Below are 17,328 nucleotides of genomic sequence, written 5' to 3'. Positions count from 1 at the left end.
TCTCCTCCCAATGTTGCTACCCTGAATAAGTCTCCTTTCTCCACTTCCCGCGTCACTGTTTTCGTTGTTGTTATTGTTGATTTGATGTTGAGGCTGGGGTGCACACATGCCACAGGGAACATTTGGAGGCCAGAAGACAACTTGCAGTAATCAGTTTTCTCCTTCTACCATGTGGCTCCCAAAAATCAAATTCGATTATTGGGCTTGGTGGCAAGCGCATTTACCTGCCCATTACTATCTCTTTAATTGACATACTGGGATTGTGGTCTGAGTTCCAACCTCCTGGAACTGCTCCCGGCTTCTATACTAAAAATACCAGTGACTGCTTGTGGGCAGAAGGAATAGTAAATGTTTTGAGGCAGAGTCTTCCCTACAGCCCGGCTGGCCTCGAACTTTCAGTCTTCCTCTCTCGGCTTCCAAAATACCAGGATTACAGGTACGCATGTCAGGCCTGACCAGACAACCTTGTAGTAAGAGACAGACTCAGATTCTCCGGGGGCAGGTTGGGATGTCATCAGCACATGAGAAGCTGTCTGACGTTTCTGGGCTGGAGACTGCAGGAGGGACAGTTTTAAGGTCACGATGGTGGATGAAGAAGGGAGAACGAGCTGTGGACAGGAAGGCAGAGGCCACAACCTTAAACTGCTCAGCGAGCCTAAGGCAGGGGAGCCTAAACCAGGGAGCAGGAGCTGAAAGACATTGCTGTCCAAGAGCTAAGACAGTGACACCCAGTATCCCTAAGCTGGGTCCCGTTACCACTCTCCACTCTTCAGGCTATGAGGGAGCGACTTCATGGGATGCTATGGTGGCTGGGGTGAATGGCTTGCCATTTTGGAAGTTTGATCCCTGGGCCCAAAGAAGGGGAAATCCACTTCCACCTAGCTTTCTTCTGACCTCCAACACTCCCTGGGGCATGTGCCCACTCCAAAATAAATACAATTTTTAAATAATTTTAAAATATCTTACATACATGTATTGTGTGTGTGTGTATGTGTACGTGTGGGGACGAGTGGACGGCAGGGCAGGCATGCGGCAGCTCTCTCCTCCTGCCATCATCAAGCTGGCAGCAAGCACTCATCACAGGCTCAAAGATCTGCCCAAAGTTAGCTTTAAAACTGTATCATGAGGGCTGGAGAGATGGCTCAGCGGTTAAGAGCACTGCCTGCTCTTCTGAAGGTCCTGAGTTCAATTCCCAGCAACCACATGGTGGCTCACAACCATCTGTAATGAGATCTGGTGCCCTCTTCTGGCCTGCAGACAGAATACTGAGAGTACTGTACATATAATAATTAAATCTTTAAAAAAAAAAACTGTATCATGAGAGATGACAGCAACTTCTCAGGAGCACAGATAGGAACTGCAGCTATGCAATGTAGACAGGCGCAGCTCTAGGGCCTCCCAGCAGGAACCCTAGACAGTGTTCACTGCTCAGAATTGTGGGCTGAGCAGGTGAGAGGCGACCCTGAGATATGTAGTGAAGAAAAAGAGGCGGTCATCGCTTCAAGGATCTTCTAAAGAATTACTCAACTAAAGGGAGATCCATTCTCACTGTGGATATTGTGCTCAGTGAGTCAACAGCAGAACTGGAATTGGTAGATGGTCTTTTGAGAAACAAATGGCAAATTGCAGAGAGAAATTATGGTAGCAACCACCCAAAATTATGGTAGCAGAGAGATAGAAATTATGGTAGCAACCACCCAAAATAGTTCCCTACAGACAAAACTGTTTTTGTGGGTATAGAGTGTTTATAAAGCCATGCACAATCATCAGCTTGGGGCGACCTTCTTCAAGGATATGACAGTTTTGTGTTCCACCACGGCCAACCATGTCAAATAAATAAAATGACAAAACCAGAACCATCTGAGCATTTGGGAAGTGGAGGCGGGAATTTTCAGAAGATTTATTTATTTATTTATTTATCTATTTATTTATGGGATTTTTAGTTCTCCTAATCTCCTAAATCTCCTTGGCTCTCCTGGAAGTCAATATGTAGATGGGGCTGACCTCAAACTCGTAGATCCCCTTCTCTGCCTGAGATATTGGCTCAAAAATGTAAAGCCAGTTTTGGATCTATAGAAAATTTTGAGGCCAGTCAGAGTTACCTGAGACTGTCTCAAAATAACACAAACAGAAAAGGAGGGAAGGAAGAGGAGGAAAGGAGGGAGGAAACATGTATAATATCTTAAGTAATCTTGGATTTGTGCTGTTTTACAGAATTTGGCATGACCTCTAATTTTACTAGGTCCTTGTTTTACACGCCAGGGGGAAACCACATAGCTAACATAGCTGCAGCAGCAACTGTAGCTTGTAATAACCCTCTTGACAACGCTCCGTCTATATTTGCATAACAATTCCCCTTCTTGCTTCTCTGCAACCCCGGGGACACCAGTCTCTAGGAATGACAGCCTCTGGCTTCTTGTTTACTGTTGCCCTTCAGGTCTCTAATCTACTTCCACTACTGCAAACAACAGCGAGGATGAAAAAGAAAACTCTGACCTTTACTGCAGGATCTGATAAAGACCCGGGGTTCAGTGGGGACTCAGAGTGAAGTCAGAGTTCACGTCCCTCAGTGGGAAATGCTGTGTGGATTATTCTCAGGTGGAAAGGACAAAAATGACAACTGAAGGGAGGAAAAGGGAAGCATACAGACCTGGAAAGGCCAGATGACTTTGGTGGGCAAGGCTTTAATCCCAGCACTCAGGAAGCAGGGTCCAGGCAATCTCTATAAATTCCAGGCCAGTCTGGTCTATATAGTGAGTTCCCAGCCAGCCAGCAAGAGCTACACAGTGAGGCCCTGTCTCAACAAACAAACAAACAAAACCCAGCCTACTTAAACCTGCCACACAGAAAACCAGGTGAGTTAGTTGGAACGCAGGAACGCATGCACTTGATGAGCACAGATGGGCATTAGGATTAGGTGAAGACAACCTGTTACCGGTGTGATTGTTATTGAAGTAGTAGAGAACCACCCTTGAAGAAAGGTGGGGGAGAGGGTGAGGGAGTGGGAGAGAGGAAGAGGGAAAGGGAGAGGGAGAGGAATTGAGCCTTCCCTTCAGTTCCTATTAGATGCACCGGTAGGGGTTGGGATGGGAGGATGGGAGAAAGGACTGGGAGTGCCTTCTTCCTTCCAGGACCTTGAGGAGCACCACCACCCCAGGGACACCCCGTCCATCTGACTATGCCTGGAGTGTGTGTGTGGGGGGGGGAACAGCGTGGTCTCCGAGTTTGCAAAAATCTAAAATACAAGGATGCTATATCGATTCTCCTAGTTGCGTCGGGAATCTGGCTCCAGCTCAGCCAGGAGTGGCGCCAGGAATTGTTGGTGTTAAGACTCGATGCAGGAAAAGGACGAACTCAGACTGGCACCCTAGGGACGACAGGCTCAGGGGAAAGGCTGGAACAATGCGAGTTGGGGCGCCTTCGGTTAGAGAACACTCACTCTGACCAACAGGAGCGCAATGTGACCATTGGAGAAACAGATGCCAGAGGGTGGCCAAATGTGGTGTGATAGCCTGGGAGGGGGACGTGGCGAGCAGGTAGTGAATGCAGCAGGCAGCTCCTTCCATTAATTACCACCCTGCTTGGGTTGAATGACTCTATCCCAGGCGCACACCTGCGGCGCGGCCAGTGGGTGGGCTCCTGGGTGGGTTTCTGTCTGCATTCCAAATCCCATCCTAAGATACTAAGGTGGCTGGATGGACCAGCCGACGGACCAGACAAGCAGAGACAAATAATAGATAGGTAACATTTGCCAAATCAATGTCTAGTCTCCCTGACAACGTCTATGGCTCCCGTTAAGAAGCAGCACACAGGTTTATCACATCCAAGAATGTACCCACAATGGGCATACTCAAAGAAGAACCGGACAGGGTCCCAAGGGGGAGGACCAGAAGCGGAAAAATTAATAATAATAATAATAAAAGGGATAATAAAAAGGAACATTCAAACACAGAGGTCAAGAGGGCTGCTAGGACTGATGACCCAAGCCAGCAAGTTTGGTTTTTTATTCCCCTCAGATGGGGAAACAGAAAACCAGCAAAGGGCATCAGGCAGCAGAATACAGGGAGCTCAGAATATCTCAAGATCCCCCTTAGCAAGGTACATTCTGGGATGACAGAGTATCCCAGGGTCTGGAACATTTGACCACACATATAGGGGGAATGGCAACTGTAAATTCCCGGAATACGATGCCCCTGGCCCTGGCTCCAGTCCATAGCCAGCCTTGTGAGGCATGATTCTGGCCAGGTGAGGGCAAAATGCCCACATCCCGTCATTAGGGCCTCCCAGCAGTCCAGTCTGCAGCCCAGCCTATCCTCCAAATGTGTGTGTGTGTGTGTGTGTGTGTGCGTGCATGCATGTGTGTGTGTGGTGCACTCACACTCATTCACAAAGAAACAGATGAAAAGAACAATGAAATCCTATTTTCCTACGATTACACAGCAGAAGTTTTAAAGATTTACTCACTGCTTTGAAAATCTTTTCCCTCTCATGATGCTCTTTGTGGTCTCATAAACTACACACATAATTTCAATGTGTGTTCTGCAAATGCCGTTTTATTTTTCTCTGGAGAAGCACAAAATTCCACTCTGTACCACCATTTTTATTGTTTTCTTCCCAGCCGCTCCAAATCCCTCTTGGTGACACCTTGGACGTGGTCTAGGTAGCCTGCAGGGATTAGGACAGGCCTGGATCCAGTGACCCTCCTGACCACATTTGAAGCAGGAACCCAATGGTGCTTGAGCTCTAGGAGGCAAAGGCGCCCAGGCAGTCCCCAAAGCTGGTTGAATGACCATGGCCAGCGTTTGGTATTTCTGTTTACAGGCTTTTTCTTCTCTCCCACGGTCCACCTTAAAGGGCAGAGCTAAGACTTCTGCCAGTGGGGTTAGGCATCCTCTCTTCAAACATTAAATCTTGACCCTACTGCTGGGGAAACTCTGGGAAAAGAAATAGGCCATAAGGGGTTGTCTGCCTTCTGAATTTTCAGGGTCTAGATTGGTTTACTGTAAGAGAGTCTTTGTGAGGAGTTCTAGGAACTGAGACGGATTTTCCTGTTTGTCCCGGATAACTTCTTGGAGTTTTTCACAGTTAACTGGTTTAAAGGCAGCCTTATGGAAACCAGCCAGGAGACAGGCTGTAAACTAATCTCTAGCTAGAATGCCATCGGGGGTATTATAGTCCCATCCGGGATGCCAGTGGGAACAGCCTCAGCCCCAGCCAGGTGTGCTGCATTAGTTTGATGGATTTCATCTGCATGTGCTCTAGCCTGCTCTGAAACTCACCTGTGTTCCTCAGGGAGTCGGTTGTTAGCTAGAAATATATATATATATATATATATATATATATATATATATATATATATATATCATGGAAGCTGAGGCTAAACAATTGGGTGATGCACTGGAATTCTTTAATGAAAGAAGCAGAGTTAGATGTATAAGACCCCAGGTTTTTTGTTTGTTTTCTATTTGAGAGAGTTCATTTGACGAAAAGGGGACATGTGGACTGGAGAGATGGCTCAGTGGTTAAGAAGAGCACTGGCTGCTTTTCCAGGGGTCCTGAGTTCAATTCCCAGCAACGGCAAGGTGGCTCACAACCATCTGTAATGCTATCTTGCCCTCTTCTGGCCTGCAGGCATACATGCAAACAGAACACTGTATACATAAATAAATCTTTTTTAAACAAGAAGAAAAAGAAAAGGGGGCATGTACCTTTAACCAGTCCATCCACACCGGCCACTTCTCACAAAGGGAGAACTGTGGCCGGGGTTGGGCTGGGTAGAGAGAGATGGAGAGGGTCTCATAGCGGAGTGGGAACCAATAACAGGGGAGTTGAAGTGGGTGCTGGAGTTGGACAGTTAGAATGGCCTGTTACTGGGGAGGTTGAAGGGGCTGGAGGGCAGTGGAGGGTTCCTCTAGCCCAGACTTCATAGCTGGAAGTGGGGGGACAGGAAGGACAGAGGGAAGTTTTGGAGCTAAGGCAAGAGAAAGCTTGGATATAAGGGCACTTCCTTCCTCTTACCCAATCTCTGGCAAAAGTTGCAAAGGTCCTGCATAATATTGGGATCCAGGTTGCTGGTAAGTGACCACTTTGATCTAAGGGTTATTGGGGTCAGACTTGACTGCAAAGGCAGATAAACTTAGAATCCCTTAAGTCTATGCTAAGTATAGATGTCTAAGGTTTTTCCAAGAGACATCCCAGAGGGGAGCTTGGAGGTATGTTGGAAGATGCAGTTCCCATGAGTGAGGCAGAGAAATAAAATCCAAAGGCCTAAAATTCCTAGCTTCCCAGGAATCCAGGAAGGGTTGGATTGAGTAGGCACAAACTACTCAGTAAGTCATCACGCAAAGAATAGAAGCCAAGGGCTGAGTAGGCACAAGCTGTTCAGTAAGTCATCACAGAAGAAATGAGGGCTCTGAAAGAGACATCATTGCCTGATATCAGGCCTTGTGGGCGGGACCAAAAGGCGAGAAACCACGCTCAAGAAAGAGTAAGCCTCACTCCATTTTGGAAAATGGCCAAAGGTGAGTATCGGCGAAGAGGACCAACCATAGCCTTAAAGGCTGTGGTTGGGGATTCCTCTGCCTCTAAGAATACCAGAGCGGTGCCGGATGCTCAACTGCTAATCCTGGGGATTTAGGGAAGTGTTTACACCACAGGAAGAAGGGAAACTTTCCAATCATACATGTGTTGCGGGGAGGACCCATCGATCCGTTAGGTGGAAAGTGAGCCTGTTGCAGGTAGACTGGGAACAGGATCCCGGCATGCCTCAGACTGTCTGTGGGCAGGAGCCACCACCAGGAGAGCCTGCCAGTCTTGGCACCAATGTAGTCATTTAATGGGCAGAGGAAGGGAAGGGAAGTCACAACATGCAACAGAACTCAAGTGGAAGGTTTATTGGGGGTGGGGGTTGATGAAGAGATGGTCCCTGGGGGCAGTGAGTGGAGGAGAGAGAGAATGAGGGGTGGGAGGGGCTTAACTTTTATGCGGGGATATAGCTCTTGCGCACAGGGAGAGGTTGCATCTGAGGACATATTCTCTCAGGACCCTGAGAGCGAGCCAGTGTAAATGCCTGAATGCTAACCATTCTTCCCTCCCCTCAACACATGGTAGCCTTCATATTTTCTGTGAAACTGACTCTTCTTTAGATTGATTTATTATTTTGACTGCATGTATATCTGTTCACCACATGCACACAGTGCCCTTGGAGGCTAGAAGAAATTATTAGATCCCCTGGAACTGGAGTTAGAGATGGTTGTGGGTCACCATGTGGGTGCTAGGACTTGAACTTGGATCCTGTGGAAGAGTCAGTGTGCGGTGCTCTTAGCCACTGAGCCATTTCTCAGCCCTGAGTTTGACCTCTTTTTTTCCCCCCAAGACAGGGTTTCCCAGTGGCTATGGAACTTGCTCTGTAAACCAGTCTGGCCTCAAACTCACAGAAATTCACCTTCCTCTGCCTCCCAAATGCTGGGATTAAAGGGTGTGGCCCCATCACCTGGGGTGTTTGACTTCTTAGGTACCATAAGTGAAATATACATACCTTCTTTGGGTTTCTATCTTTATTGAAGGGACCAATAACCATGGCAACTCTTATAGAAGAAAGCATTTAATTGGGGTAGCTGGGTAACAGTTCAGAGGTTCAGTCCATTATCATCATGGTAGGACATGACTGCATGTAAGCAGACATGGTACTGGCAAAGGATCTGAGAGTCCTACATCTCGTAGGCAACAGGAAGTAGTCTGAGACACTGGGCAGTATTTTGAGCATGTATGAGACCTCAAAGCCCACCTCCAAAGTGGCACACTTCCTCCAATACCTAATCCAATAAGGCCACGTTTCCTAATAGTGCCACTCCCTTTGGGGGTCATTTTCTTTCAAATCACCACACATACATATAGTGTGTGTGTGTGTGTGTGAGTGTGTATACAACCTCTCCACCAAAATAATGAGAAAATGTGTGTATACATTATATATATACTATATATGCATATATATGTATATATATATATTACACACACATTTGGAGATTAATGGGCACATTCTGGAATGCGGCTCCACCTGAATGGTCTCACATATTTCAACACAGACCTCCAAACCCATATCTATTCATCCAGCCCATCACACCATTATATTTGTCTCCAGGAGAGCTTGACTGCTGTTCCCTTTTCCTAGGAGTACAGTGCCTAATTCTGCTGCTTCTTCCATACAGCGCCAGCCACTCTGCCTCCTCTGAACTGGATACACACACGAGCCCCACAAACTGGTTCCAAACCCCAGAATGCTTCTTCCATACAGCGCCAGCCACTCTGCCTCCTCTGAACTAGATACACACATGAGCCCCACAAACGGCTCCAGACCCTACAGTGTCCATCTGGACCTGGTGTCCACATTTTCTCAAGAAGCCCAGGGGTCCTCCTTAGGCAGGCACTCTCAGAAGTGCTCACCCGTGGACAGGGTGTGTTAATGGTCACCAGAAGCCTTGCCGCCACAGAAGCCTGAATCCACAGTGCAAATCCCTGTGCAGCTACTTGGTCCCTTGTCCTTTCTATGAAACGGGCATGAAAACTCCCAAGCCTGGGGGAAAATGAGCACGAAGAAAGTACCCGTGGCTATACTTTGTAAAGCTTGAGGAATATTCATATTCAAGGACTGTTGGCCTTACCTCCAAGTCCAGCCCTGTTTCTGCAGCTGTTTGGGTCCTCAGCGATGGTCCTTCCCTATTGCTGACTACAGTGGGACCAGCCCCGTCAGCACTAGGATATGCAAAGAAAATCCATGAATGAGGCGGGGCTACTTTTCTATCTGAGGGGTAAATAAGGAAACACGCTTTCTGCTGGTAACCTAAAAAGGGGGGGGGGACAAACTCACTTAGGAAAGTGATGGTAACCTTCCCCTTTCCTTTAACTTAGTCCTGTTTTCTTGACAGTCTCTCATTACGTGCAAACGTGTCTCTCCTGCCCAGTTACATGTTCCATTACTCAGTTATATCTCTTCTCACATAACCACCCGTCTTCCTTTTGCATCCATTTCTGCTCTATAGCTCTTTTCTATACAGCTCATTTTCCCTGTCCCCACACAGTTCAAATCTCCACACAGCCACGGCTGTCCATCTCATTTTCATATCCTCTCACCATTCGGTACTTTCCACAATTCCTAGGCACAGCTCCTCTGTGCAGCAGCTTTCACACAGACGTACTTCTCCATCAGTCACTCACTCATTCTCTCCTGCCTCTTCTCCATCTCTCCCACTCCTGTCTCCCACGGCCGTCTTCTCCCAGCACCTCTGCTCCTCTCTGCCGCCCCGACTCCATCTCTGCCCTCTGCTGCTTCTGCCTTCTCTTCCCTGCTCTCTCTCTTCTTACAAAGTCTAGACAATTATAGGTTGTTTTACAGGGCTCTACCCAAACTCCAAACGTAAGTTAAGTCACGTAGTTTCTCTCAGGCTAGGATTGTCACAATCACCTGTGCACGTAGATCTAAGTTAGTGAGAGTTCCCAGACAGAAAATGACATTGGAAATCAAGACTTAATAACAGTTAGCTGGACCTTGAGCCTGAGACCGGGACTACGTGCTGACTAAGATTGTTTCAAACAACAAAACACCACCTGGGAGAATGGCCTTGTGTTTTAGTCTCCAGGGGTAACCAGATGATGTCTGTAGGGGCAATCAGCCTGCCTGGACTCTGCTGAGGTCTTGGCTAAATGTGTAAAAGGCTACTTTAGTAGCTGAGAAATCTGTCAGTCTGAGTTATGAAAAATATCCTAGTATTACTTCTGTTCATCGGTATTCTATAACAAACCGAATCATCCTCTAGATCATCCATAGCTATATGTGTGCCCACTAGAGGAAGTGTATGCGTGAGATAAACACACGCGTAGTGGGAACACACCCAAAGCAGTTATTAGGGAAGAAATGAAGTTCTTAGGGAAGAAATGAAGTGAGTCAGAGAAGTTACAAACAGGAGCAACTGGCTTCCACAGCTAGTGACCCCACAGCTTTTCCAAGGGCTCCCTGCCAGGCAATCATGCGTCTGATGGGCCAACCTGTTGAACACTAATTGTCATCTGTGTATACTGTTGCTGTCATGGCAGCTCTCCCAGGGCCAAAACATGACAAGGAATGACAGCCTGTATGGCACAAGATTGGAAGAGGCTGTTTCCCTTTGTTATAGCAGGGTGGAGGGCATTCTGTGGGGACATGGGGAAGGGTGCCAGCTCAGGTCTCTCTTTACTCCTCTTCCTCCTCCTCCTCTTGCTCCTCCTCCTCTTCTTTTAGTTTCTCTGTAGCTTTGGGGGCTGTCCTGGAACATGCTTTATAGACCAAGCTAGCCTCAAATTCACAGAGATCCTCCTGTCTCTGTCTCCTGAGTGCTGGAATTAAAGGCATATGCCACCATCGCCTGGCTATTTCTTTCTTCTTTTCTTTTTCTTTCTTCTTCTTATCCTCCTCCCCTTTTCCTTCATTCTTCTCTTCTTCTTTTCCTCTTCTTCCTTCTTCTTTTTCTTCTTCTGCAACAAATGTGGCTGAAAGATGGTTCAGTGGTTAATGATGGATCCCTGGCTGCTCTTCCAGAGGACTCAGGTTTGATTCTCAGCACCCACATGAAGGTTCACAACCATCTGTAACTCCAGGATCTGACATGCTCTTATGGCCTCTGAGGGAACCAGGTATGCACACGGTCCACAGATAAGCAAGCAAAACATCCATTCACATACCAAAATAATAAAGACACAAAATCATTATGGTCACCCTTCCTCATTACCTCCTCCAATTCTAATTATCTCCCAAACACCTCACTTCCAAATACCAGCGTCCTACGTCCTCGGAAGTCAATATCCAGCACCCAAGCGCTCTAGAAAGACGTTCTAATCATATCTGTCAGAAAATGCCTAAAGCAGTGGGACTTCACAGCAGGGCTGCTTCTGTGGCTCTTTTCAGCTAATTGCAAGTTGACTTCCATAGTCCCAGTTAAACGTGTGAGCCTAGATGGCTTGGGCAGTTTATGAGGCCACTGGCCGTGGGTCCAGGATCTATCCCTAGTACATGCACTGGCTTTTTGGATCCCATTTCCTATGGAGAGATACCTTGCTCAGCCTAGACACAGTGGGGAGGCCTCAATGCAATGATGGGACATTCTTTGTTAACTCCAAGAGGCCATACCCTCCCTGAAGAGCAGATGGGAATGAGGTGAGTGGAAGGTGGATGGGGGTGGGATGAGGACAGAGAGGGAGAACTGGGATTGATATGTAAAATTAATAAAAAAAAGTGCAATCCTCACGTAATTGCACTTAGAGATTGTTAAACCTGTGGCATAGGACAGAAGGGGAGCTCAACTCATTAGAAGAAAGACTTCATTGTAAAAGAATATGACCTAGTGTCTCCCGCCTGTCATTCCAGAGTGTGGCAAGCTAAAATGGAACATCCCATAAGATTCAAGGCCAGCTGGGCTATAGAATGAGACCCTGTTTCAAAACTCCTCACCAAGGGCCAGTGAGATGCTCAGCAGGTAAGGGCACTTGCTGCCAAGCCTGAGAACCTGAGTTCAAAGCCTCCCCCCAGGGCTCCTGTGATGGCCGCAGAGACCTGACTCTCACAAATTGTCCTCTGGCCGGGCAGTGGTGGCACACGCCTTTAATCCCAGCACTCGGGAGGCAGAGGCAGGCAGATCTCTGTGAGTTCAAGACCAGCCTGGTCTACAAGAGCTAGTTCCAGGACAGGCTCCAAAGCCACAGAGAAACCCTGTCTTGAAAAACCAAATAAATAAATAAATAAATAAAAATAAAACAAAACAAATTGTTTTCTGACCTCCAAGCACACAGTGTACAGCCCTTCTGTCCCTGCCCTCCACCAAAATAAATTTTTTAAAAAGGAAAGAAAAAAACCCACTCCCACCAAAAAAAAAAAAAAAAAAAAAAAAAAGGATGGGCTGGGGAGATGGCTCAAGCACGAGTTTGAATCCCCAGAACCCATGTAAAGCCAGGTGCAATAGCACATCTTTGATCCGAGCGCTTCCACGACCAAATGGGAAGCAGGGACAGGACACATGCGTACCCTAGAAGCTCGTGACCAGCCAGCCTAGGGTAAGCAGTAACAAGCAACAAACTGACACCTGAGATTGTCCTCTGACCTCCACCTGTGTACCGTAGCATTCAGGTGCCAACGCCCCCACACATACACATGCATTCGACATACACCCCCCAAAGAGCTATAAAAAATAAAAGTGACATTAATTCCAGTTGAGCACACACACACACACACACACACACACACTGATTTTTCCCTCCTAATTCCCTTCCCTCCCTCCCCCTGCACTGGGGTTATTATGACGACACACCACCGCTCGTCATAAGGAATATCTCCCCGGATTTATTTTTTGGTGCCTTCTCTGTGAGCCCCGGCATGGAATTTCTTCATGCATTGAAATAACAGGTGTATCACACTTCTACTGGTAAAATGGCAACAAGGGGCCCCACCTATTCAAGATGGGGACCTTGACTCTCTGCTGAGAAAAACAGGGACAGCCAGGGAGTAGAAGGTAGCCTTTGCCCAGTTCTGGAGCAGGCTGCCGCTCAGGCTCCAGGAGGCACGGGAAGTCTGTCCTCCGGTGAAGCAAGTAGGGCTCATACTGGGCCAGATACAGAGCCAGGGAAGCTGGGTATGCAGAACGGCAGGTGCTGGTGAACCTGCCCTCATCCTTCACAGGGGTTGCCCGTTTCTGTGGTGGGAAGAAGCCAGGGACTCCCAAGTCTTTTGCAGTCATGTAGGGTCTTTTGAAGGCGGGGTACCCATCTTCCAACTTGGGGTTGGGGTTGGGCATGGGCCGGTAAAACTCTTTGTTCCGGAGCTGAGTGTCAAGCTTGGCCTGCTGTAGAAACAAAGAGAAGACTGAGAAAGGTCACCGCGGCAGTGTCCCTCAAAGCACGCCAGACAAAATGCACACTGCTATAAAAAAAATGGGAAGTTCAGGGCTGGAGAGAAGACTTGACTAGCGAGAGCACCAGCTGCTCTTGCAAACGACCGAGGCGCCATTCCCAGAACCCATGCGGTGGCTCACAACCATCTCTAACTCCAGTTCCCAAGGATCTGACACCCCTGTGGCCTCTGTGGACTTTAGGAATACACGGACATATATTGCCTGGGTATATATTGTGTGGGCATCCTAGCATACATGTACTTCACACACATACAGACATAAATATAAAATTTAAAAAGGAAAAAGGCGGGCAATGGGGCACACACTTCTAATCCCAGCACTTGGGAGGTAGAAGCAGGTGGAACTCTGAATTCTAGGCCAGCCTGGGCTATAAAGCCAGTAATCACAAAGCCTTGTCTCAAAAATCAAAACAAAAAGAAAATTATGGCTGCACACCATATGATTCCATACTCACCAAATTTGTGAGACCTTTCAAGCTGTGCAAGACAACGGTGTCACCATGGCCACCCACCGCTAGGAATGGTATGAACCAGAGTAAGCTTTTAGGGGAAACTGCATTGCCCTGACACTTGAGAATTAGCAACCCCACTCCTGGCAGGAGAAGCTCTGGCACGTTAGGATGCGCTTCCTCTTCACAGAAACATCCAAGTGGGGCAAAAACAGCCCAAATGTCCCCAAAGGGAAAGGACACCCACATCGTGAAGAGTTTGTAAAGCGTAAAACTACACAGAGAGTGAGTGATACCCATGATGCTTAGCAAGAGGGAAAGCTACAGAAGGGTATGAATAATTCGCATGAATATGGGGCTGGAGAGATGGCTCACTGGTTCTTAGCACTTGCTGCTCTTGCAAAGGGTTGAAGTTTGGTTCCCAGTACTTACATGGCAGCTTAAAAATAGTTAACTACAATACCAAAAGATCTGACGCCCTCCTCTGGCCTCCGTGGACTCCAGGCATACATATGATGCACATATATGTATGCAGGCCAACTACACATGAATCGGTTTTCATTACATAGTACATTTTATTTTTGTGTGTGTGTGTGTGTGTGTGTGTGCATGCACGTGCACTCTTGAGACACACAGGGATGGGGTGGGGTTGTATACACATCTGTACGAGCACATGTGGAAGCCAGAGATCAACCTCATATGTTGTTTCTCAGGGACCAGCCACCTTGTCTTTTGAGACAGGTCTCTCACTGGTGCCCATCTGGGTAGACTACATAACCAATGAGCTCCAGGGATCTGCTTGTCTCAGCCTCCCTAGGACTGGGATTATAAGCACACACTACTCTGCCTGGCTTTTAAGTGGATTTTAGGGATCAAACTCAGATCCTCGTGCTTGTACAGAGAGTAGTTTACCAAGTGAGTAATCTCTCCAGCTCAATTAATTCCATCTTTAAAAGGAAAGAAGAGGAGAGGCAGAATAGAAGAGAAAGAGGAGGGGGGCTAGGACAGGTGTATAGCTCATTGATAGAGTGCCTGCCATTCTGAGTTCAGTCCCCAGCACCACATGCTATCTGGTGCACATGCCTGTCTTCCCAGTACTCAAGAGGAGGAAGCAGGAGTATCAGAAATTCAAGTTCAAGTGCATCCTTGGCTATATAGCAAGCTTAAGGTTAGACCACATGAGACCTTATTTCAAAATAAACAACATGAAAAATTAAAGGAATTCTACAAACACATTAAGCTAACATTCAGAATATGGAAGTAAGCAAAGGAGTGCTTTTACATATGCCATGCTTAAGCTGGTTAACAATGGGTACGTTAGTGCTGGTTCTATCAGTGTTAAATTTTTGCTGCATTTAGTTATTTATTGCATATGCATGTATACACACCACGGTCTATGTGGAGGTATACACACATGCCATGGTATATGTGGAATTCAGAAAACAACTGTGAGAGTTAGCTCACTGCCTCTACCATGTGGGTTCTAGGAATTGAACTCAGGCTTGGTGGCAAGTACCTCTACCTGCTGAGTCTCTCAGTAGTATTATATATTATATATAAATATAGTTTATATTTAAACTATAAATGTATAATGCTTCCAGTTTTACGTGTGCTATATATTTTGGCATATCACATGCATGCATGTGTACACATATACAAACCTCTAAGTGAAGTCCCCTGCCACCGGCTATTTTAAAAGCCACAATGTCCGCACTAAAGTAAAAATCATGGACCTGGAGAAATGGTTCAGTGGTTAAGAGCATTTGTTGCACCTGTTGAGGACCAGGGTTCAGTCGCCAGCACTGGCTTGGTGGCTCACAATCATCCAGCATTCTGGTTCCAGAGGGTCCAACACTTTCTTCTGACTTCTTAAGACACTGTATGCTTGTAGCGCGCGCACACACACATCAGGGGAAACACATACAAAATAAAATAATAAAGATCATCCCAGGGAATCATAGATTGGATAAGAGACCTGCAACTCTCCCTACCTCTTGTGGTGTGACTCTGGAGTATTTGTGCTTTCCGAAGGGCTTATAGTCGACCATGTACGAACTTTTGTATATGTCTAGGTCCACGTAGTTCTAGAAGAGAGAAAATGAAACAAGAGCCTGGCCCTGTCGTTCTTCAGCCTAAAGCTCTTTCAAGACTCATTGGCTATATAATAACTGCCTGCTTTGGGGCCTGGCATCCTTCCATGGTCACAGGAGCCTGACACATGCTTGCTGCCTGATAGAAACAAAACTGTTCTCTTTGCCAGTGGGCAAACTCCTATGCATATTCTAAGACCCAGATCAAATGTCACTTTCCCCAGTCAGCCTCCCACCTCCTAATGCCCCAGCTTTCAAAAACAAAAACCTTCCTCCTTTCCCCTCTGCTTCAGTAATATGCGTGGCAGGTGTTCCTCCAGGAGAGCACAGTCTGACCTCTGAGGGCATCTGCACACACACACACACACAAATAAATCTTAAAAAAATAATTTAATGAAGTAGCTGAGTGTGGTGGTACACGCTTATAAAACAGCACTTGGGAGGTAGAAGCAGGAAGTTCAAGATTACAAGGCACATGGACCACAGAAGACACTGGCTGCTAGTCAGGCGTGGTGGTGCACACCTCTAATCCCAGCATTTGGGAGACAGTGGCAAGTGATCTCTGTGAGTTCAAGGCCAGCCTAATCTACATAGTGAGTTCCAAGACAGCCAGGACTAAGGAAAGAGACCTTGTCTCAAAAACAAAAACAAACAAAACAAAACCATTGACGCCAAAGAACAAAAACCACCAAAGAACGAGCAAACTGTGACAGAAAGATGGGTCAGCTGTTAGGAGCACTTGCTGATCTTGTAGAGAACCTGGGTTCAGTTCCCATCACCCATATAGAGGCTCACAGCCAGACATAACTTCAGTTCCAGGATATTCATTGCCGCCTTCTGGCTTCTGTGAGTGCCAGGCACACACATACACACGGATAAATGCAAAACACATACACACAAAAAATAAATAAATAAAAGTAAGCAAATCTTTCTTTTTAAGGTAAACAAAAAGAATTTAGCCAAGTGTGGTGATTTAATTGAGGAAGTGGAAACAGGTGGATCTCTGTGAGTTTGAGTGATGTGGGATTCCCCCTCTGTATGTTGTGAATACATTGGTTAATTTAGGAACGGCTTTGGGCCTATAGCAGAGCTATAGGGGACAGAGCTAGGCAGGGGAAACTAAACAGAATGCTGGGAGAAAGAAGGGCGGAGTCAGAGAGAAACGGCAGCCAGAGACAGATGCTGGGAACTTTACCCAGTAAGCCACTGCCACATGGCGATACACAGATTAATGGAGATGGGTTAAACTAAGATGTAAGAGCTAGCCAATAAGAAGTTAAAGCTCATGGGCCAAGCAGTGATTTAAATAATATGGTTTCTGTGTGATTATTTGGGGACTAAGTGGCCAGGAATGAAACAAGCGGCCTCCCTCCAACATGTTAGAGGGGACAAAAACCTACATTGCTCACCTTTTTGGGGTTCACCACACGTGCCATGGCCAAGGATCTAGAAAGACATATCAGTTAGCCCTGCTCTGCTTCAAGCAGAGGCAATATCCCACTATTTCCACAGCTATGCAAGCAGGTAGGACTGCTCCGGGCCCCTTAGTCCATTCCTCTCCACCTTCCCTAAGATTCTGCCTTACATATTCCCTGGAGCCAGTGGAGGCCCTAGGGATGGGTGTATGGTGCCCTGTGACAAAGGGACTATAATGCAGGATTCAGAGCAATTAGAATTCACTCAAAATATCAGCTCTGCCTCGCCAAAAGGTGCATCAAACAGCAAGGCAAGTTTGATAACCAGTTTATGAAAGAGCAGAAGCCATGACTTTACAGCATCCGCCAATCCCCAGGCTATAAATCTCCCAGCATGGCTGTTCTGAGCTTCTAACACATTAATCACTGATGCTGTGTTGCAG

At 46.9% G+C, this 17,328-nt stretch overlaps 1 protein-coding gene across 2 annotated transcripts; it reads right to left on the bottom strand.

The window, feature by feature from the left end:
* Window positions 1-12,440: 12,440 nt before the first annotated feature.
* Window positions 12,441-16,906, bottom strand: Spmip9 (sperm microtubule inner protein 9). Of its 2 annotated transcripts, none has more exons than XM_075982048.1 (3): window positions 16,880-16,906; window positions 15,372-15,464; window positions 12,441-12,863 (listed from the first exon to the last, which is right to left on the bottom strand). In XM_075982048.1, the coding sequence occupies exons 1-3, from the start codon at window positions 16,904-16,906 to the stop codon at window positions 12,441-12,443; spliced, it is 543 nt and encodes a 180-aa protein (XP_075838163.1). The 2 variants fall into 2 exon arrangements, with proteins under 2 accessions (XP_075838163.1, XP_075838164.1); XM_075982049.1 differs by having other exon boundaries at window positions 12,441-12,860.
* Window positions 16,907-17,328: the final 422 nt, after the last annotated feature.

The sequence above is a fragment of the Microtus pennsylvanicus genome, chromosome 8 (genome assembly GCF_037038515.1).
Source record: "Microtus pennsylvanicus isolate mMicPen1 chromosome 8, mMicPen1.hap1, whole genome shotgun sequence".
NCBI classification, from domain to species: Eukaryota; Metazoa; Chordata; class Mammalia; order Rodentia; family Cricetidae; genus Microtus; species Microtus pennsylvanicus.
This window is presented reverse-complemented; position numbering and strand designations above follow the sequence as displayed.